Below are 23,621 nucleotides of genomic sequence, written 5' to 3' on the forward strand. Positions count from 1 at the left end.
CGGTTTAAAGGAACAGGTAGGGAGGGGCGGGGCGACAGCCACACGGCCAATCAGGAGAGTCGGGAGGTGGAGCCGCGGGTGATTGACAGGGAGGGATGGGCAGCAGGGGCGCCTCGGGCGCTGGAGCGGAGCCCGGCCCGGCGCGGCCCCGTGCCCGGGACGCCGCTCTGCCCTGCACAACCGCGAGCTTACCGGACTCTGGAGTGGCAAAATCTGCAAGAGAGGCACCGCACACCTGACGCTGATGAAGACTGATCCAGCTTTGCTAATTAGACAAAGAAAGCCAAACAGATTTAAGTTTCTTTATTGATTAGTTTTTACATTTTTTTTCAAGTTGCTTCTACAAGTACCAGTTTGAAAGGGACATGAAATCACAGTAGTTGTGTCGAGCAACACTTAAAAAAACCCAAAACAAAAACCCAATCAAGCAAAAACCCCTTTTACAAACCATGAGGCAAGAGGGGCACTAACCCTCTGTTTGAGATGAGCAGAACAGTCACAAGCGCGTCTGTACCTACAGCCTCAGTGGAGGAACTGAGTTTGTGAGGGAGGAGAAAGGAAAGAGCAAGAGAATGGACATGTACAAGTAGTCAGTACTTGCAGGAAACCCTCCCCGGGCCCAGGAGTCAATCTCAAAAACAGACACAGGTAACGCATTGGAGAGGTGAAAGCCTCAAGCTGTGACAATTGAGTATTGGCAGAGCCAGCGAGGGTAGATCACAGCCAGGGGCCACTGCTGTTAGGGGTTAGTGGGTTAGATGCAGCCTGACCTATCAACTGCCCCTACCAACTACTGGCTCCAGGAGAAAAGCTGCTCTCAGCACTTCTGCCTTGGCATCAGAGCCCACGCGTTTTGTTTTGATTCACCATGTCAGCCTAACACCCTCCCCCCACCACTACCAGACACAGCACATCAAGCTCAGCATCCTTTCCAAGAGCGGCCACCCGTGGCTGCACAGACACAAAAGGCCCAAATACACCTTCAAGGACCTGTAACAGTTCCAAACACAGATCCCAGGTTACAGCCAGGTGGAGCTTCACTACTCTAAAAACCATAGCTATGCTTTATGCACTCAGGATAAAGTGGGGAGCTGTATTTTTTTCCTCCAAGACTTGAAAAATGAGAACAATTCTAAGGTCAAACTGAGGCACCCAAACCAGAAAGCAGGATAAAAAGTAACTTGAGTTGTCTATCCATTTTGGAAAGTCTTCATTTATTGTAGTGATTATTTAAAGCATACACTATGGTATCAAAAAAAGCTGTAACATGCAGACAGGAGACGTTTGCAGAAGATTTAGCAGAAGCAAATGTAGATTTACAATTAGCTTTAATATAATGCTATTTAAAAGCTGATAGCAGATCTCAAGTTCACTTTTGATGCTTTGAAAGAACATGTATGCATATGGATTGATTGGGAGTTTAAGGCAGTTTGCATATTAAGATAAAAAAACCCATTAAATTAATTAGATTTTTATGTTGTGCTCAAAATGTTAGCTGAATTGAAACCATTTACACATACTTCATCTCAAAGGACTGAGAGTCATAAATAGCAGCTGCTCCTTGATAAAAATACAGTCCTGAGAACAAGCTAGTAGCAAGGCTTAAGCTATGACATCTTCCATGTCAGAGTATAAGCTATTTTTGCAGTAAGGAGCAGTATTGACCAGGTGTTCAACAGGCAAAGGCATTCTAAACATGCAATAGCTCCCAACAGAAGTCTGAAATTACTTCCAGTATCTTGCTTACAATAGTTTATTTGTACACTGCAGAGAGATCAAGAAATCCTGCTATGCATTTGTGATCACTAATATTTCAAACACAACAACCAAGGGATACAACATAAGGACAGGCAGCAAAAGGTGTTTTACAAAAAAAAACCAAACCCAAACCAAGAGTCTTTTTAGTAATTGGTTAGATTGTTTCCAAGGTAATTAGAACACTCTTTCATCCCCCCACTACCCCTGGAATTATTCCACACATTATACCTATCATATGACCAAACAACACTGGAGTGTTTAAGTTCAGTGCAAAAAGAATTAATTTCAGGACATTTAATTTCATTCCAAACAAAGGCAAAAGTTTATCTATATAGACATCCAAATGCCAACATATTTGGTACAGTGTAATGTATTACATCCATCTCACCCTCAGAGGTAACGCTCTTGTAGTGCTTACCTGCATTCCACTAAAAAAAAAAAAAAAGTGTTTGAAACAGTGTAGTATGGTAGACTCGACACTTTTAAAAAAATTTATTCAGCTGTAATTGGAATTTCCTAACATTCACAATATAATTTAGAATGCACTTGTTACATGAAGAGCAGATAAAACGACTTAAAACAGTTTCACATACCAGTTAAGAGATTCCACATGCTCCTTCCCCATCTACAATACTGACATCTTGGTTGTGTTTTTTTTTTCCTTAACAAATACTCAGTTCAACTTGTCTACCTGCCTACCTCCCCCATTTCTACAGCAGACATACAGTGACAACAGTGAGAGGATATGGGACACTGTCTTATTCAGTGTTTGGACCCTGGAATGGAGTAGGCCTAGCTATGAAATCGAGTTTGACAATGAGCTGAACATGAAATGCTTCAGCAACTGAGGCAAAGCTGCTCTCAGGAAGAGCTGTATCGTCACAGAGAGGAAAACACCGGTGGCTGAACAGAGGGCAAAGGAGGAAGTAGCTTAACCACACCTCCCCAGCAACCCTCAGCTTTACAAAAAGAGTTCAAGAACAAATAAACTTGGTTGTCTGCAAACTCTGCAGGATTAAATTCCACATTAAAATGACCCACTCCAAATCCTAGATCGTTTGTCAACATTTAACAAGGCTTTAGCCATGCACAGTATGTATATATTCTATAGACTGCCTAACCCCTTCCTCCTCTTTCCCCTCCCCCCCAAAAAATGAAGTTGATTGATTAGAGAGTTTCACTACTGGTTTCCCCACACATCCCCCTCCAGATGTCTTTTCTTTTGAGGGCAGGGGTGTTGTCAAATGCATCGACAACTTTTCTTCAAACAATTACCAAATTTTAAGGGGTATAAAGACATTGGTGCATTTAGGAATTTACATATTTGTAAAAAAAAATAGTTATAAAACTGCATTTTCATCACCTAGCACTTTCAGGATTCATTGTTATATTTCACTAATTAATATATTAAATTAAGCCAAGGTTTGAGACTGGAAAAATTCTACCAATCTACTTAAGAACAGAAAGAATATTTAAACCAAAAATGAAAAGGTTAGTTATGTTACATTCCAAAATCCACAGCCCATTATATTAAATGCTTTCTTTCTACAGGAATGATGATCTTTAAAGATGACTGCAAATATTTTACTGCTAGACACTCCATTACATTGGATAGTGTGACTGGAACCTGTGGATGGTGAAATCTTGAGGTTTGTCCAAGTTTCAATGTAAGGTGTCCAAGGTCCTCTCTCAGAACCATGTTTGAAAACAACAACAAAAAAAGAAATCACAGATCAAGTTCTTATGACTTTTTTCAATCTTTCCTTGGCTTTCTGTTTCTGGGTGATCTATTCACAGTTTCCTCCTCCTGAAAGAAAGTAATGTGTGTAAGCATTAATAAAATAAATACCTAAACATACCCTTAATAACCATTTTTGAGAAAAATCTATGAAGAATATTCCACTTTCACTTCTACATTAGATTTTAGTTTTTGAAAGGACCTACTGCTGAAGGTACTTTGTGGCAAACAGTCAAATTCTTTGTTTTCTCAGTGGATGTATACTATTTGTTGGGAATGCTTAACAACTTCTGCTACTAGGAGAATCCTTTAACTTCAAGCAACACTCCACCCATTCTTGAGTCAGCCATTGTGTCAGTGTGGAGCACCTAAGGTCACATCCTGGCTGCACTCAAAGCTGAAGAAGCCTTTTGCCTCAAGAAGATGCCTGCCAACAGTCCCACTCCCCTCTCAAGCCAGGTCTACTGCAGTGCCTTAGCAAGGCGCCCAAGCCTGCTGAAGTCAGCCACAGCAATTCCTATTGTTCAGGGTGATTAAGTTTTCCAAAGTTCTGAACTGGAAGGGAGGGTCACACGAACCAGGTTAACTTTTAACACTGTAGAAAGGCCTGTTCTACATAACCCATGAAAGAAAATGCACAAGCCTCCTTCAAAGATTAAGCACTCTTACCTCTGATGCACGTTTCCTGTCTTCTTCCTCCTCCTCTTCTTCCTCTTGACTAGCACTTCCTAGATCAGCATCACTTTTCTGCTTCTCTTCAAGGGGAAAAAAAAAATGGAAAAAAAAAATTCATTCTCTTTCCTGACTTATCTTCACCATTGGCTTTATTCCATATCTGCCAATCTGCTAGTTTATTCTATCAGGGAGAACATCATTCAAGATTATCTAGTTAACCTACCAAGCTTTTCCTCATTTGCATCCTCCTCTTCCTCCTCCTCTTCTTTTTCCCCTTTATCTTTTTCTTCTTCTTTCTCATCATCCACCACATCAGGCTGAGGAGCATCAGTCTTCTTGTATTCTGCAGCACTTGGCTGTTTCTGAAAGGCAATTATTTGTGACATTCAGGCATATTTTACCAAACCTCCTTTTAAACATGAGACTAATTATCAGAGGAAATGCACTACCTTCCCAGAGCAGCAGAAAAGGACAACAAGGAACACTGGCAAAGCCACAGTGAGGATGTAGACTACCCAAAGCCAGGGACGCTCTTCAGCAGCTGCCATCATCTGGCCCACAACACCAGGCTGTAAGACCAAAAAAACTGTCAAATTCCACCCCATACAGCAAGTTGTAGCAGCTAAGTTTAAGCTACAGAATTTTCAAATAGGCTTTTTGCAACTTTAAACACTGTATTTCAGACCTCAAAAAAAAATTCAAGCTAACCTGCATAAGTTTTCTTCCCATAGCTTATAAATCAAGAATTAGGCTAAACAGTCCAAATATCAGAGCAAAAACTCAGAAGAGAGCAGTGAGTACTTTTAGTTACCTATAGCAACCATTAACATATTGTAATTATGAATTAAGGCTCCGACCTGGTTTAACAAAACCTGCTGCCTTAGCACATAAAGGTATACATTGACAAAGGCCGTGAGAGAGAAGAGCAGAGATGCTTCTACTGTTCCACTCAGCAGCACAATTAAATCTTCCTCCCTCACCTCTGCAGCACCATCAGCTGCCTTTTTCAGTCCCCATCCATCACTAGCCCAATCATCAGCCACAGCTCTTTCAGTACAGATGATAAAGTTGTCAAAAAAGATGTCAGATGTCATGGACCATAACTCAAGTCCCACAGCACTGAAGGGAGTCATCTTGAAAGGTTCCAAGTCTTCAAAAAAATCTGGGTTTGGGATCTTTCTAGGTTTCCATATACCCTAGAAAAGACAAAAGACATCCAGCCTCACCTACCAGAAGGCAAATTTTAGTTTTCAGCCCTTTATGAATGAAGAGATACACCAATCCATTGCATTTAATTACAACATCTACAGGTGCAACTCATCAGTCTTTGGGAATCAATACAATTAAGGGATGCCAAGTAAGAAAGCACTTTTAATCTGTCCTCTTGAAACACAGTACAGTCATAACAGCACTTGAATTTTTTATTTCATCTGCTAAATTGAAATCATTCTGCTTTTTGTAAATCTGCATTGGTCACCAGCTTAAGCAATGAAAACACCAACCTGATAGTTGACGTTATCAATCATAGGAGGTTTCCATTTGCCTTTGTAGTTTGGATTGTCAATCATTGGGCGCTGCCAGGTACCACAGCCAGGAGCTGTCTCACATTTAGGATTTGCAATCTGAGGTGCCTCCCATTCACCATCCATATCTTCATCCCTGAAAAGGCAAAGTCAGTTTTGAAGTCTATCCCTTGCCTTCATAGAGAGTAAGACTCAGACTATGTCTGATTTCTGGGAAAAATCAAAATTCCTACCACTAAATGGAGACACTTAAACTTTGTATAGCATAGGTTCTGTAGATAAATATACTGCAGAAGGAACAAGGATTTCAAAGACTAACTGTGAAACAGAAGATCAACAAAAGTCACTCCTTGAGCACAGCCTTCCCCACTGTCTCTTCCAAGCAGATTCTACTTCATGGTGAACATCCCTGCCCTGTTCTGCTTACAGTCACAGAAGAGCTGAAAAATGCAGAGGTGAATGCCTTCATGAGGACATGAGTCCTCAGACCACTGCCTTAGAAAAATAGTCTGAACAGCAACTTTGTCAGCAAGCAACAATGAACTGCAAGCATCAGTACCAAAGTCAGGAAATATTTGCTGCCTTTTGCAACAGACAGCAAACTTACCAATCTTCAGGTTTCTCAGCATCAGGATCTGCTACATATTCTGGCTCATCATCCAGCCAGCCCTCCGGTTTCACAGCATTTTCATCCGCAATCTTTGCAGGAGCATCCTCATCCCTTGAGCGCAGAGCATTATGTGTTAACATACACAACACATAAGAGTTCTTAAGCCCATAGCACGATTCCACAGACTCTGAACAAGCCCACTTCTCTAGACAGCCAGTCACCCTCCCTTCTATCAGGGTCACCCCATGATTTCAGAAAGGAAATGCGTTGCAATCCTAACACATGTGCCTCACGGCATATCAAGGTGCCAACTGCAAAGTACGGCTACTAATTTTTTGTAAACCAATCTAGAAGGGGCATATTACAGCAAATGCCACTTCTTAGCAGCAGCTGCAAAAACACATTTGTGCTTGAAATTGAGTCTACGATTTACAGAGCACAGGTATAAAAGCCAGAAAGGCAAGATCAGTTTCTGATTTAGGGAGTCAGGTTTTTCAATTACCTCATCTATATACTACACAAACAACTACAAAGATCCTTCAGTTATACCTTCTGCAGCTCATCTTATGATCTCATCAAGGATGAAACCAACAGGTAGCATACGTATTTCTGTAAAATCTTTATCTGTGGCCAATACAGGAACAGGAGCACTAAACAAATTCCCAGAGGACATGGAATATATCTGCCTTTGCCTACTGAAGTGCTGTTAAGATGCCTAAACCTACAGTGTTTTGATTACAAGGGTGAGACTCAAAACCTTCCATAAGTCATGTGAGAAAGACATTTTGATCAGGACCAAATTATCAGGCTAAAGACTCCCTCAATTCCACAGCCTTCCAACACCTTACCAGTCATCTGGTTTAACAGCATCTGGGTCTGGGATTTTTGGTCTCTCATCCCAGTCCTCAGGTTTCTGGTCATTTGGGTCCTCAATCTCTCGGGGTGGATTCACAGGAGGAGACATATCATTTAGCAAATTCCCACTGTTGACAACTGTTTGATCAACCAGTATCTCAAAACTATTGTCAGGATTCAAGACTGTAAGGAAAAAAAGTTGATGTAATCATTGCATGTATGATACAAAGCATGAGTCATAAAGCATCACTCATCCCCACCATACAACCCAAGCTACCACCTACCCATCAACTGCTTTAAAGAACTGCTAAGACCCTTTCTCCTTACACCAAAGTGCAACTAGTGATGATGCACCACATCTCACCCTGTGAGAAGGCAGACTCCTGGCAGAACGTGTGTTAAAAACACAGAGGTTTGCAGAATGATTTAGCAGTAACCACAAGTTGACTTTGGCACAGTAAGTATTGCTTTAGTAGTAAGAATGTATATACTCATATTCTACTCCAGACTAAGACTTCCTACTACTGACTAACAGGATTTTAATCTCACTTTTTTATCTACTGCTATATCTCTGTAGTAGGAAAAGGTAGAGACACCTCTAAGTACTTCCTGAAAGATTCTGATCATAGCTAATATACCAGACACTATTTCAAGAACTCCTGGGTTGTCTGGTACATGAAAGCAGAAAAGAACCAAGAAAACTAAAACAAACCACAGTGTCTCTACATCTAATGCTCAGTGTACCCCACATTACCCAGAGGCAGCATTCAGGCAGTTTATATATGCTGATAATTATTTCAAATATACTTAGTTCAAGCTACTTAAAACTACCCTGAAATTCAGTTCTCCTTTAAGTATCAAGTTGCATGATCTTTCTTACATGAATCAAGACTTTCTGGAAAGATGAAATAAGCCTTTGCACAGATAATCAGTTTTTGCACTTGAAGCTTTCAAGTGGTTTTTAGTTGTATGGTGCATTGGCACAAATATTCACCTGTTCATCTGGCTCACTTTATGAGCTTTTGGTGCAGAAAACATAGTAATTATTAATATGCATGGTTAGCAGTCACCATACCTAGAGTATAAAGATGAGTCTTCTTATCAGTAAAGTAAGTCTTCAGATCTGCATCTGGACGCTTTGCATGCTTCTCCTCGTATTTGCCAGTCTTTGGGTTTTTGTGCCGGAAGATGAAGTGCAGTTTATAGTCCTCTCCACATTTGTCAGGGCCAAACATTATTGTATATGGAGTTTTGTCATGGAACTGATCCTTTAAAAACACAGTACTTCACTCCATTATTTTGAAATACAACTTCAGTCATTGTCTGACGTACGAATTCCCAATTCATTAAAAATTATTCTGCAACTTGGATATCAAGTCCATGAAGTCCCCACACTAAAGCTTATGTCCCTCACATAAGTGTCCAGAAAAAATAATGCGCAAAGAACTATCCAGCTATTTCATTTTGCAACTTTGGGTTCTACTTTCCACATGGAAAACACCAGCTATTCAAGTGTCATCCACACGATTAGTGTGACACCCACAATGTTTAAGTATATCCCTACAAAGTGTTTTAAAAATCATCAATTAGACGTATCAGCTACTGGCAATAATGAAAGGCTAGCAGGGCCACTGGGTTTCTTCCACACGAAGTGATAAGGAGCACTAAAAGTGAAGCCAAGCTTCATTTAGTCTACACTTATGAACTGGGATACTGCCTTAATCTAAGTTGTAACTGGATATAATCACAATTGAACTCTGCAAGCCTATTTGTTCTTCCTAATGTTATCTGAAAATTCAACACACATATGAAACTGATTAGGCAGCCAAGTTGGTGTTTGTGGTTGTTTTGGAGTTTTTTAATAGTTCAGAAATGGTATTAATTATGCTGATGCCTTGGGGTTTAGCTTTTTTAGCACAACTCCAATGAGATTGCAGAAGGAAAGGAGAAGGATGGATAACAAGTCATAAAAAGGTACGTCCTATAAAGTCTAGGAAAACAGCTAAAGAAAACCCACAGGCTACAACAGCCTACGCAGGGTTACCCAGCAGTTCAGCTTTGTCTGAACAGGCTAAACCACTTCAATGAGAGGACAAAATGCAGTTCTCAGACCTGAGGAGCTGGCTACTCTCCTAAGCACCTCCTGTTTCGTTCTAGAACCCAGGAATATCTGCAGTACTGCCGAGTTTTGCAAAGGTCTACAACTGCTCAGCTATTAGGGAACTTTCAGTTTCCACTCAAGGGGCCTCACATTTCAGCACTTACCCTCTCCAACTGAAAGCACTGGGAAAACGCTGAGTGCAAAGTACTTGGGCAATCAGGCCCCTTTACTAAAAGGGTTTCTTCAGAAAGAAACAAAGAAAAAACTTCAAGTCCTTTCACAGCTAATACCCAAAAGTAGTAGCATTACTCACCAGGTTCAACTCAGGGGTTTTTGAAAGCAATTTCACATAGGCCCCACCACACTCAATTCCATTTTGGAAGTTTACTTCATACCTAATTTTAGTTTTGGATAGAAGAGGGGAGAGCACGTTATACATGAGGAAAAAATATTTTTGTAATACACAATTACAATTTTTTCACTACAAATTAATAGTAACACTATTTTGTTTTTGTTTGCTTTAGATCACTTACACAGTGAATACTAAAGATACAGTCATATAGATTAATAAAGATATAAGGACTAAGAAAAAATATTCACAAGAGCCTGCGAAACAGTTAAAAAATTGAAGATTTAGAAGAATTAACCTGACAGAAAAGATGAAAGAAACTGAGTGTGCTGGCCTAGAAGTAGAGAGGAGGAAGAAAAAGTTTTCCATTATATGGTACTTCAACAGGAATTGAGGCAAACCAATTATTTTCTCCACAACTACTATGGTAGACAGACAACTCAATTTGCAAGACTACAAAGCAAAAAACAACAGCTGGATTTTAGGAGAAGCCCCTTTAGGGTTATAAGCATACAACAGTATATTTAGGGATGCCAAGGAGCCTGAAAAAGGCAAAACATGTATGTCAGGAATAAGCTAAGCATGCTTGATCCTCTCACAATGCCAGCAGCTGGAGTGGATGACCACTGAGCTTTATTTTTAGCCTTCCATTTTGAGCCAAAACCAAACAGTGCAAAGCAAAGTGACCAATTCAGTATACAAATTAATTTACCCTTTGTTTAAAATTGATGGCATTACTAATAATGCACAATTCAACTGTTCTCACTGAATTATGCTTTTCCCCTGACTTGCTTGTCTAAACTATCACACACACAAGTACATTCTTCCCCAACAGTCATGACCAGAGCTATGTAAAGTATTCATGTTCCATGGCAAATGAACTAAGACACAAGAAGGAGGAAACAAATGCATCTTTACCCCTCCATCCACTTCCCCTCAGAAACAGGGGGGAGTTTACTGTATAAGAAAGCGCACTGACCTACTTACAGGCCAGTGTTCAAAAGGACAAGGACTTCCACAATTAGCAGTACAAAAGTCAGTTGCCTGACCTTGTTACTACAATTAAATCAAATGAAGCCACAAGACAGGTTACTAAGTCTAGTTTGCAGTGACTTCTTCATCTTCCAGGATTCAGAAGGACCTAACTTGCTGTTACTAACTCTCCTCTCCAATTTGGGCATCTGAGTTACTATTTTACACTTACTCAAAAGAGTTTAATAATGTTACAGCATCTTGTGTCATCTACACCCCAAGTCAACCAAAGCTCAGTTATGGAAATTAGCAAGCTCAGCTTGCTATCATATCACTCTGGAATCAACAGAACACCAAATTATTCTTTACTTACTGTATAATAAGGGGTTTGGTATCAAACACAAATGGCTTAGAAAGTTTAGATGAAATTGCATGATGCTTGGCTCGGGTTACCATTACAAGTCCTTTGTCTCCCGGAAGCTTAGTTTCCTTCATGTCTTGGACCTCCCATTTACCTGGGGAAGAAATTGACCCAAAAATCTGAGAAATTGACCCCAAAAAATTTTTCAAATCTGAGTGCATATTTTATTTAAATCAGAACTATATTTTAGATTGCTAGCCAGGTATATAAACATCCTTCACACTTTCTTCAGTGTACATAATTTTAGCTGAGAAACAGAAAAGAAAGACCTCTTTTTCATATATGACCAACAACATCAGAAAGATTTAGCACCCAAAACCTGGGCTGAACTCACCATCATATTTGGCAATCTCATCATCTGTATCATCTTTCTTGGCTCTGGAAAGGATCCATCTAGAAGACAGTGGAATGGTTGGAAAGTCATATTTCCCCCCCCCACCACACACACACACTAAAAATACTGCCCTTAAGATAAGGCAGCCCTTGCTGTCTCATGACTACATCCCAGTATCTTGATCTCCTGAAGAGTTCTGTTCCCAAGCCCACAAACTTTTCTTGTTTGTCACTTCTCACACCAAGGCAGGGCCATGGTCTCATAAGCAAGTACCTTGCTCCCGAAAAAAAACCAAACCAAACCCAAAAAAAACCCAAAAAAAAACCCCAAAAAAACAAACAAAAAACCCTCATAAAAACAAAACAAAAAAAAAACAAAAAAAAAAACAGAAGAAGCACCTCTACCATCCTCACATCACCTGAGGAAAGTAAAAGCAACACATGTAATGGCCTCACCTCCCCTTTATTACTAGAACTTAAGGAAATACTGGTTTAACTCAGCATTTGAACAGCTAGCCCCAAGAAGTTACTACTGTATTCTCAACTGAACAGGGGCCCTTTGATTTAGTTTTGAATACCACAAGTTCTGCAGAGAGGGTTTCATTGCCTTTCACGAAGATTTTACATTATTTGCTGTAGTGAATCATCCTTCGGATTATACTCACCCATCCAGAGTTCCTTTATCAAAAGATTCTGCAAAATACACTTCACCAGTTGGGACAGGGGGCCTGTAAGTAACCTATTGGGAAAGGGGGCATTTATGAACTTTAAGACACATTCTCATTTCAAGGCACAAGCTCACACTCCCTCTTACACTCAAGTACAGCTCACCTGTATATTCTTGAAGCACAAACACAGAAATTACATAAATATTGCTGCTTAGTGCCAAGCTGTTGTGCTCTTGTCTGCAACTAAAACTCAAGTATATTCCTAGCTGGAAATTTTAACATTAACTCCTGATACTTGCATCACAGATTCCAAGATTAGATTTAAGTCTTCTGGAAGAACATGGGGGACATGAGAACAGAAACAAAGCAGCCAACCTTAATTTCAAGCCCTTCTCCCAGATAACATCCTTAGTAACTTACAACATACTGAAAGTTAAGAAAGTAAAGACAACTCTGATCAGACTCACATTAACCAAAACACAAACAGTAATTCAATTGATAAAAGAAGTTCTATGTCAAACCTTTGGAGCTGGAGGAGGACTGCTTGTTTCAGACTTTGACTCTTCTACCTCCTCAATACCATCATCCAAGTCATCCTCAATATCAACTACATCATCAGCATCATTGTCTTCATCCATATCATGTGCCTGGACAGCAAGGATCCCAAGGGCTAGCAGGGTCACACACAGTAGCCATTTCAGCTCCATGTTCTGAATAAATAAGACAAGGCAAAGTGGTCAAGCCAGCACTGCTCACAGAATAACACACTGCTGCTTGGTACAAACCTGAGCATCCAAGGCAACAGGTCAAGTGCAAACTTATCTCTCCAGCTCTGTTATTTACTGCATCTGCCCGAGACAGCTCTAAAAGCTGGGGAGGAACACAACATAAAGCTAAGTATTTAATTACAAACAGACATTAACTGAGTGGAGAACCACATGTGCACGTTCTGCAGATCATGCTGCAGAAGTGTCATAATTTTGCTCTTACACTGCCACAGCTCACAAGCAGGACAGCTGACACATACATGACACCACATCATATATGGCTGTAAAAACCTAAAAATAAAATCTGTTTTGGGCTTATGAAGGACTTTAAATATATCATTCAGGAACTCAAGCTTCCATTCAGTCCAGAAATTGAAATAAAATTTTCTATTTTATTCAAAATCTAATTTTTGTGGAGTAATCAATCCTCATGTCCTGTTCAATATGCTTTTTGTTCTTTCAAATGCAGAGCTCTGATGCTTTCAGTCATCAAACCCCTTCCTCAGGTTTTATTGTAGAATTACTGCCAACCAGTCAGTGCTACTACTGGCAGGTGTCTATAAGCAGCTGAAGTTCCTGGAAACTGCTACTTGACTCATTTCCCTTCTTTCAATCTCTAATTTAACAAGATGACCAAAGAAAGAGTAGCTGTTAACCGAAGCCTTACAGAATTAAAATATCACACTTAAACTAATTCATAAGGTGCTCAGCACATGGTCACACCTAAAACATGATAGACATTGGCAAGACATAGCTTAAAATATCTTGTAAGACTTCAATTTGATTTTCCTCCTAGAAAAACAAGATCACTGCATCTTTAGATTGATATAGAAAGCAACACTCACAGAATGCTGCCCAGTTTTATCTGCTCAAAACCCTCACAACAACAACCTGCACCTTGCTCATATTTTCTCCTTTGAATCTCACTCAAAATCTTCCTCCCAAAACCAGAGGTATAACTGAGACTGAATTTATTTTGAAAAAAGTATAAAATCAAACATTTCCTCCCTCCTTCCCTTACACTCCTACTTCACGCTGTAGCCCTGCAGACTTACAAACATAACTCAAGCAGAGTTAACAGTGCCTGTAGGGGCTTAAGATCATGCTAGGAAACAAACTTTCAACTTTCCAAAGCATGTTTAGGCAACTAAAAGAGTTTACATTCTCAAAGGCTTATCAGCACTATCTAATATTCCAAAACTATGCTCATACTAGATCCACCATTCTTAGATTATTCTTTAACTTACTTCTAATGACAGAGAGGGTTTTATAACTTTATAATTGTAGTTTTATAACTACACCAAAATTCCATTTCAAAGACTTAAGCTGAGGCCATGGCCAGTTTGTCACTACAGCAACATGCAATTACAGACAGTTTTCCAACAATAGTGATGGCCTTGAGGATTATGGTCCAAATGCATGTGCACCGACCTAAGTCACTCAGTTCAGGCATTCAGGCAACTGCACCCAAACACCTCCAAGCCAAATGGACAATCATTCCAGAAGGAAAACTTTCAAGGCCTGTTATATATGAGCAAAGCTTGTTTGCTTAATGCACAGTGTACAGCCAAAACTGAAAACAGTTTCAGACCTCAAAACAGCTCATAACTCTTAATATTAATGTGAGAGCCACAATACAAAAATCAAGGACTTAAAACAGTCAAGCAGACATCAGTACCCTTGGAGCTGCAAATTCTTCTTGCACAGATAACATGTTCTTTGAATAAACTCATACCCACCAGCATAAAAGCAGTACAGAAACAAGAGACTGAAACTCCATCTGAAAAAATGATCTTTAGAGCTCCGGATGCACACTGTGTGACTGAAGCAACCATGGATGAGGTGGCACAAAAACACCTTTCAATAGAAAGGGTTTCATTTTGTCTTACCTTGCCAGTAGGGCCTTACTAAATATTTTTATAATAGAGCTAAATTCAGGAAGATAATACAGTTTTATAACTGCTTTCAAATTAACTTTGTCATATCACTTTCCAAATCATGACATGCTCATTCTATCTGCAGTATAATCTTAAAAATGAGCCAATTCTCTCCTTTCCTAAAAGGAGTTTCTGCACCCCTCCTCCCAACCTTGTGCAAAGGGTATTAATGGTTTAGCATGCAAGTAATCCTTTAAGTAATCTCATCAGTAGCCAACCAGCATGAAAGTTTTGGTGAAAGAATTAAATCATTCCCCCAACTTTCCTGCTAGTACTGACTTAATATGTAATGATTACCTGCTTCACAATCCCACCTCAACTATAACCCTTTGAAAATATTTGTCAGCAGCAAATGGACTTTGGTAAACGCTCACACCCAAGTGGCAAAGTCACGTGGCTTCAAATTCTTCTGTCAACGCATCTCAGTGAAACCAGACAATTCTGCCAGGGACCACACAGCAGAAGCAGAATGCTTCTGCATTTCTGTGCTCCTGTACAGCCACAGGTATCTACGCTGCTACACTTATCATTTAATGCTCTGTCTGAATTCGATGCCTTGATGAACCTCATTTCAAGAGAGAAGTATTTCATGGTCCAGTTCCCAAGGAAGATTCACCCCTCAAAAAAGAAAGCTAAAAAGTCTGAAGAGAAGCTAATCCAGTTTCATGTCCTCACCTCTTTACAGTGATTGGTAAGCAGTTGTCACAAGTTTATATCCCTGCAGAAAGCTGCTTAGGACACTTCCTACATATTAAATCAGTCCCAAATTCAACATAAGCTACCATTCATATATGAGCCTTGAGTACAGGCTGGTAGCTTCTTCTGCAACTGCCAGTTATCATGCCAAACTCCTTATTCTGTTTAACCTGAAACAATATAAAAAGCTGACTAAATTATAGAAAAAAGGCACTATGTTCTCAGAAGAGCAATTTAAGTGAAGCACACATTTTTGATATTTAAAAAGCTACTTCTATCTATAATGGATGTACTGCTACAGGAAAAAATTTCAAATTCACTTAACACAATCCTTAGGGACACAACATAAACACAATTATGCCCTAGTAAATTAGGTTATTCCTAAATAGAAGAGGAAAGGAGGGGGAGAGAGATGCAACTCAGGTTTTATACAAAACAGGCATAAATCATTTTTTCAGTGGAACTTTAAGTTGCTGGCAACTACAGGTGTTAAATCAGTCACCTCAAACATAGTCTAACCTTCAGACACTCTCATCTACTCTATTATAATCAGACTTCTCCCTTAAAGAGGTGTCCAATTTCCAACCAATTACCCTCCTTAGCCATTTTCTACTCTGCTTGCACCTCCCTTCTTCAGGTTAAACCGTGCAGTATTTCTGAAGGTTGGTGTATTTCTGATCATGCAATTGCTGAAAGCCATTAACAAAGGAACGCTTTCATAATAGGTGAGAGCTTCTGACGTCCCCATTCTACTTCAGTGCAACCATCACTTTCACCATAACAACGTTTCAAGTCAGAGAAAACTCCATGTACTTTTTTTATTTTAATAAGGTCTTCAGTCACTTATAGACGTTGGCACACCACTCAGATTGAAGGGAAAACCATTGCAATCCCAAATTTCTAGACTGTCAGTGCTAGACATTCCTTGTTCTCTGTCTGCACACACCCATGGCCAGCTTCTACCCCAGAAAACTTCAGAGCTGACATTTAAGCACCTGATTGTCAAAAGGCTGAAACATTTCACCCCAGTATTTACAAGATCTACAGTGGAGCACTGTAAACAGACTCCTGGAACTCTGCACTACAGACTTCACCTTTTCACAAAGTAAATTCAAAACCAAATTAGAGTGGGATTCAGAAACAGAATCAGGATCTTACCCCAAAAGCATCACTCCTAACGTGTATGATTAAGTGATTGCTAGCATTGGAGTTCAAGGCTTTCAAAAAAGTCATGCATCTTCAAATAATATTTTTTATTTAGAATTCCTCTTTCTCTGAGCATAAAGGAGAAAGCTCTTAATTATTGGTACAACACTGGAAACACTCATACAACAGACAGTTGTTACTGTTCTCCCTAACATAGACATCCTCTAGAAGAGAGTGAAATTGCACATAGAAAGGATCTTCAAGTCCCCTGCTATCATTCTCCCAGAACACACTGTTTAGTAACTTCCCTGTCAGGTCAAACAGAGCCTGCAAAACCAGTTTAATCATCTCCTTGGTTACTAATCTATTTCAGTGGTTCATCAAGCCAGTTCTTAATACAGCATATTTCAGAATGTATAACTACATTTGAATGGCTACTGGCTATCTGGTTTACTACTTCTTCTTTTTAAAAAATAAGTAACAGTCAGACTAAATAGATCTTAGGAAAGTAAGTCAGTTACTACAAACTACACCTAGACAATTTAACTGGATGAGCATCAATGGTTTCTATTCCAGCAGTACCTGAAATCTCAGCTGAGTGACTTAAGCAAAGGAAGAACAAAACCCACTAGTAAAGTCCTGTGCTCCAAACACTGGGTTTCAGTGTGGTAACCACAGCAGAAGCACCAGTGAAAATAAGGACAATGCCTCATGCAAGCCAAGAATTAGGGAAGAAAAACTTAAAGTCAAACGTAAAGATGATTCATCACAACAAAAAAAAAAAAAAAAAAATGCAACCAGAACAGAAAGGCTAAGACACAGATATCCATTTTACCTCTCAAATGAGAGTTTTGTGGGTTTTGAGCAAAGGTTCAGTTACCCTACTTGGTAGTGCACTCATTTCCTAAAGTCAGAACTACTGAAGAGCAGAGGAAATCTCTTCTACATCTCACAATCCCTCCTGCCTTCCACATCCTCCCTCCTCTGCGGTACCAGGGTAACTGTTTACACAGCCTCATGATGAACAGCGCTGGTTTAAGATGGCTCGAAGTCCTTCTGCCATGTTATTTTAACCCTGAATCAATACCCCAGGCCAACCCAGCAGCAAAAGCAAAAAGAGTTGTAGCAGTACCAGTGAAAATAAGTAGCCGAGGAGAGCAAAAAGAAAGCTGTTAGCAGCAGAGCCAGCTCAATGCCACAGTTTCAAGAGCAGATCTGTCACTTGCACCTGCCTGACCTGTGTTGAGGCAGACTTGGAGGATGGACACCATGGTGAAACCGAAAACTGTGTGGCCAAATACTACAATTTCAACAACCAGTACAGTGCCTCAGCACACCTCGAGAGGGGATAGAATAAAATTATGTTCATGTATATACAACAACTCATAATGCAAACAACACTTTTTCCCCGAAATACTGTTTTTCAGCTAGACAACTTCCAGCATTGTGAAGATTCTGCCTTTAACATCATAATCCAATGAATAGCAGACAAGGCTAAAGAAAACCACCTTACTAACAAGAGAAGAGAGGCAAGAACTCTCCATGGTGGTGGTTTATTTTCCTACGCACTTTTTTTTTTTTCTTCAGTAAGGGGTGGTTGGGATACACTTTTACATGAGGAAGAAGTCTCCTAAAAAGGATTAGCCAAACCTCTTCTGGAAAGCCCCACAGAAAAAGCTGCCTCCTGTTTGGGTTGTAGAGAGCACAAACCAGGCAAGGGATAAGGTGTGAAAAGGGAAGGCAACAAAGCTTGCTTTTAATAGGCATTTCAAATATGCCAGTTTCTAAAAATAATGTACAACAGTGCAGATACAGTACAGAAGCAAAAAGCAGATATTGTTTGTCAGCACAGATATCCTTCCTGCAGAACTGGAAGTCCTTGGAGGGTAAAGACAGAACCATGAGGCTTTTTGACCTCATAAAACAGATGGGCTGCTAGGAAAATTATATTAGGTGGGGGCAGATCTGGAGGGACCTCAAGATCTTTGAGATCACACCTAGAAATCAATTCAAGTTTCCCCTGCTACAGAACTGATTCCAGCAAGAACAGGTTGCCACCATGATTACTACAAGAGGCAGAAAAATCAAAGGCCAGAAAGGAAGTAAAAGGCAGAGCTAAGTACAAGTCTCAGTGCATTCTCTGTAAAGGATTTATTCATTTACTCAGGAGGAAGCGCTACAGCACACTCCATGAGAGGGTAATCTGATGGAAGCTGAAAACTTCTTTACTATTTTACACGAGATTCCCTTCCTAGGAGGGCAGTTGATCTCAAAAAGCAGTTTACATATTATACACAGCTTGTGATGCTGCCTGTAAAGTACAAGTATCTTCTTCATATTTTTTTTTAAACTAGAAATACCAGAAGTTAATACAAATCCAAAGTTTTACTCAGACCTTTTCCTAATTTTATTAAGTGTTTTGCATAAGCCCATCAAATACAGCCAAATTAACTATAAAGCGGTCTTGGAAGTCAGGTATCTCAGCATGAACCTAGAGCAATATATATGCCAACCTATATTTAACCATTATTTTATCTGCATTAGCTCATACATTATTATAGTTCTGCTATCTCTTTGCAGTACTTTAGCAACAACCAAAACCACAACGTGCAAAACTGTCCCATAAAACTCACGTGTTAACTATGCTTACTTGACAACGTTAAGTAAACATACTACATTTAGAAATACATTACATGCCTAGCGACCAGTTTTCAGACATCTAACATACTCTAAATAAGTTCCAGAAGGAGTTTTCCACGATGATCTGCAGAAGCTCTGCAGCATTAATTACGTTAACACTGATCATATGGAGCTCTGGACCTTTACCATTACTACTACCATTAATACATGTCCTTTTCCCTTCACAACCAAACCACCTGCAGCATTTCTCTTTCTGCAGCCTAGAAAGTTCTGAACCACAAACCTGCACGTGAAAGTTCACACTTTAGAATCAGTGCAGATAAGAAAGCAGCGTGCTGTACATGCTTTAATTTAAAGGTTTGGGGGTTTGTCTTTGAAAAACACACAATACAATACTCAGCCAGAAATGAGATGTCATTTATACGCTGTTTTAAAGACACGCAAAGCAAACAATATTTGGGGGACAAAAATCAAAGCAGGCGTTTCAATTCCTTTAAATTCTCCTATCTTCCTGCTGCAGATTCCTCGCCTGCACTTCACCTGTTGGGCCTCCAGCTCCGCGCCCCGAGCTCCCCCTTTCCAGAGGCTTCTCCTTCCCCTCGCATAGCCCCAACCAGGCCCACGCCATGCTCCGAACCCACCTCCTGTTCTCCCTTTGCGGGGCTTCATGGGGAGCACATTCAAAATTATCTCCGACACTGGAACACGTAGCCAGATAAAACCTAAACCACGCGCTCCCCACATCTACGTCCGACCCTCGCCTCCCTCCCGGTTCCACCCCGCGGCCCTGGCACCAGCCGCTGCCCAGAACGGCGCTCCCAGAACTTACCAGAAGAGCCGCCGCTCCCCCCAGGCCGCTCCGAGCCCTGCGGGTGCCGGGCGGGACTCGGCGCCGCCGCCGCAGCCCCGCGCCAGCCCCCGGCCGCAGGGGCCTCCCCAGGCCGTCCCTCTCGCCCTGACTCCAGGGGGTCCCCGCCTCCTCCCACCCCCGGGATAGGGCCGGAACCACCCACGGGCCGCTCACCCCCCCCAGGGCCCAGCAGCGCCCCGCCGCACGCCCCACGACAGGCCCGGCTCCCCCACTGCCTCACGCCACGGGCAGGTCCGTTCCCTGCTCCCCCGCCCCCATGTTCCGGAGCCGCAGCGGCTGTGGAGGGAGGGCAGGGACGGACAGACACACTCACCCTCCACCGCCCGGACCACCACCGCCGCCGGGCTCCCCTCACCTCCGTCACGTGCCCGTGCGCCCGCCGCCGCCCGCCTATCTGCCGCGCGCCAGCCCCACCCCCGCCTCACGGCGCTCAGCGTCTCCCATTGGCGGAGAACGCTCCCGCCCGCCCTCCCTCCCGCCATTTTTGCACTTTGATTGGCTAATATCACCGCCGCTCAACAGCCGGCCCGCCTCTAAACACGCCCCCAACGGCGCTGCCCTTCGTGGAGCGCTGTCATTGGTTGGCGGGGTTGCAGGAAGTGCCGGCTGATTGGATGGTTGCGGGCAGGCGGTTGGGATGTGGGCGGGGTCCCAACGGGTCTCGGTCCAGGGGCGCTGCGGAGACTGACAGGGCATTGCGGGCGGCAGGGGGCGGTAAGGGGCGGCAGGGGGCGGGGCCAGCACCTCACTCCCTCCCCGCGCCCCCCCATCCCCTCACGTCCCTCACCCGCTGCTCATAAAATACCATTGTATTAAACAGCAAAGCCATCTTTATATCTTCTCTTTCCTTAGAAACGGTATTCAGGTTTTCTTGCCTTTTCAGAAAATTCAGTATATCCGCTGATTTTTTCCTCAATTGCAAGCCGAGGGTTTAATAAAATAGTGAACAGTGACACAGACTCCAGTGTATTCGGAACATGGCAGTGCTGCTCAGCAGCTACTTGCCTAAAGGCCTTGTGCAATTCCGGATCCTTTAACCTGTGCTGTGTTTTGAAAATGAAAGTAACGTAGTTTTATAGAGATTAAATACTGTGTAAATGTTGAAGGTTTGTACGTTGAATCAGTAAAGAAACGCAAGTAATACAGAAATAAGTGTCCCTGCTGTGCCGATGAGACAGACAGGCCAAAGGAGATGCCAGGCTTGATGGGACCACATGAATGAGGTCAAGATTAAACTTGAGGAGTCTCCCTGTCCTGCCGCATGCACAGCCAGGTGGGAGGGCAGGGAACATGGCCCCATGGTGAGGAAAGGAGGCTCCTGGTACCCTGGAAGTTACAGCACCTTTGAGCTGTCTCTGAGCTGCATCAGCTGAGAACAGTTCCATAGAAAGCTATGTCCGAACCACCCAGTTCAAAGTGAGTTCCTGTGTGGTCTGTGGGCTGCAGCCTGTTCCAGGAGATAGGAGGTATTCTGTAGGAATAACAAATCCAATATTAATAGGGAAAAGTAAGAAAGAAAAGGGTGGGTTTGTTTTTTTTCCTTTGTAAACATAAATCTGTTTTGAGTTGATGCAATGAGTCAGCAGTTTAAGTTTCCCCACAGAGAAAATTCCACCGTGTTAGGACAAAGCAAGCAGGGCCCCAGCATTCAGAAATGAGGCTCAGCATAAATGAAATCAGCAAATCCCTGCTTTCACTGAAGTTTGGAATCAAACACATTTTTCCAGAAAGACACCAAGCTGTCTCCTAAACTGCTCAGTTGAATTATATCAGACTGAGCAGAAGATGCAGACAGGCAGGGAAACAATCACAAACAACAGGCAGCACAGTAATATCAAATGCTTAAAGAAGAACCTAAAAACAATATGGAAAAATACTTTAAAGAGTAACAAAGCAGTATATTTTAGCAAGTGCCCTCCTCAATCTAGGCAAACCCATTTTTCCACCAAATATCTTTCAAGCCTTTCTTTAGAAACAGGTTATTAATTCCAACATGACTGCAGGACAGCATAATACTCCTGCTGAAATCACAAAAATACCAGGAAGTCAAATATACACAAACGCATGCTTCCCCTTTCTCTCCCACCCTTTCTCAAGAAAGAAAACATTCCTTCCTTTTACAACCTGCTGAATCATGGCACAGGCAGGCAGCCCTGGAGCTGGCTCCTGCCTGTGCTGCTTTGTCATTGAGGAGAACAGAGTAATGTAAGAGCAATGTAAGTTACAAAAAAAAAAAATAAAATAAAATAAAATAAAATAAAATAAAATAAAAAATCTGCTAAAAGCATATCCTACGTGCGGATTTTCGAGATGTTTGAACTTAGATAAAAGAAATGCAGAATGAATGCAAGAGAGATAATCCAGAAGGAAAACAAAAGGGATGAGGCAAAGGAAACAGAAGAATCATGTACCAGAGATTTAACTTCTTTGGCAGCTGAGAAGGTGATATTTTTAGACTCTAGAGTGCCAGAGCAGGGAAGATGAAAGAAAGAGAATGGCAGATATTACATGGCAAACATGATATTGTCAAGGAAAAACATTTTAGTGTGTTCAGGCTTTATTGCAGCAGATTTGCTTTGTCCCACTGACAAACACTCGGGAGGTGTGTTGTTCTCTGACTTTGGCAGTGCAGTTGGAAAGGCAGAAATCAGGCAGTGAGGTGAGACTGGCAGAGCCTGAATATGCATGCCTCAAAGGTGAGAGGCAACGCTCAGTTTATAAGTGCACTAGAACTTTGAGTAATTCCATTTTGGGGAACTTTCTTGTCCTGAGTGTTATCAGACAGAAACCTCATGTGCTTTCCACTGGTACTTTCTTAATTGCCTCCAGCTTGATCTTCAAAGTGTTCCTCATTTCTTAATCCCTTCAGGGCATTGCCACATTGCTAGAGTTCTCCCTGCATTTCAAACACTAGTACTACATCTTTTCAGATTTGTCTCCTCTGGAAAACTGTCAAGAAGTGAGTGGAAAATCCAGCAGGTCAGCATGACAGGAGGGACACCACACTGGCAAGAGAGCAGGCAGTCAAGGCAGACAACCGATGAGAGAACACTGACTTTTGCTCTTTCAAACTTTGAACTGCAGGAGGGAAGGCAAGCTCACATCTCTGTACGGAGCAATGTCCATGTGCCCTGCAATGCTTTCCATGGAAAAACACGTTTTGCTACAAAGACATCTGCAGACAATGCTTGAGAGAAGGGTGGGAAAAGATGCATGAACATTATCACAATGGGGGGAGGATAATCATCTTAAAGGGAAATAATGAAGTCCTGCCATTTTCAGAGCTTATAAACATGGATGTAAGAAGTGTTATGAATTAATTTTAATAAGATGAAGCAGATAAGTAGAAGAAAAATCAACAGAGAAGCAGTAACAGAGCACTCACGGATGGAAAGAGACAGGCAGACACAGTACTGAGGTGGAGGAAGAGAATCTATCCACCTGATACCATTTGCACAATCTAGGAAGTGTCCCTGAGAACAGGAACTTTACAGACAACTTCTGGAACCCAGAAATTCAGAGTTACCCAAGACAAGACTGTAGGTGCAGGTTTAGTCTGGA

General features: G+C 41.5%; 1 protein-coding gene across 2 annotated transcripts; it reads right to left on the reverse strand.

Annotated features, from left to right (window-relative positions):
- Nucleotides 1-1,193: 1,193 nt before the first annotated feature.
- Nucleotides 1,194-20,478, reverse strand: CANX (calnexin). 2 transcript variants are annotated; one of them, XM_014886906.2, is made up of 15 exons: nucleotides 20,416-20,478; nucleotides 12,525-12,713; nucleotides 12,001-12,074; nucleotides 11,337-11,395; nucleotides 10,955-11,096; nucleotides 9,574-9,655; nucleotides 8,235-8,427; nucleotides 7,153-7,342; nucleotides 6,302-6,415; nucleotides 5,674-5,830; nucleotides 5,152-5,367; nucleotides 4,621-4,740; nucleotides 4,395-4,533; nucleotides 4,166-4,251; nucleotides 1,194-3,565 (listed from the first exon to the last, which is right to left on the reverse strand). In XM_014886906.2, the coding sequence occupies exons 2-15, from the start codon at nucleotides 12,708-12,710 to the stop codon at nucleotides 3,512-3,514; spliced, it is 1,812 nt and encodes a 603-aa protein (XP_014742392.1). In that variant the 5' UTR covers nucleotides 12,711-12,713; nucleotides 20,416-20,478; the 3' UTR covers nucleotides 1,194-3,511. The 2 variants fall into 2 exon arrangements, with proteins under 2 accessions (XP_014742392.1, XP_014742389.1); XM_014886903.2 differs by having other exon boundaries at nucleotides 20,374-20,472.
- Nucleotides 20,479-23,621: the final 3,143 nt, after the last annotated feature.

The sequence above is a fragment of the Sturnus vulgaris genome, chromosome 15, assembly GCF_052056855.1.
Source record: "Sturnus vulgaris isolate bStuVul1 chromosome 15, bStuVul1.hap1, whole genome shotgun sequence".
NCBI classification, from domain to species: domain Eukaryota; kingdom Metazoa; phylum Chordata; class Aves; order Passeriformes; family Sturnidae; genus Sturnus; species Sturnus vulgaris.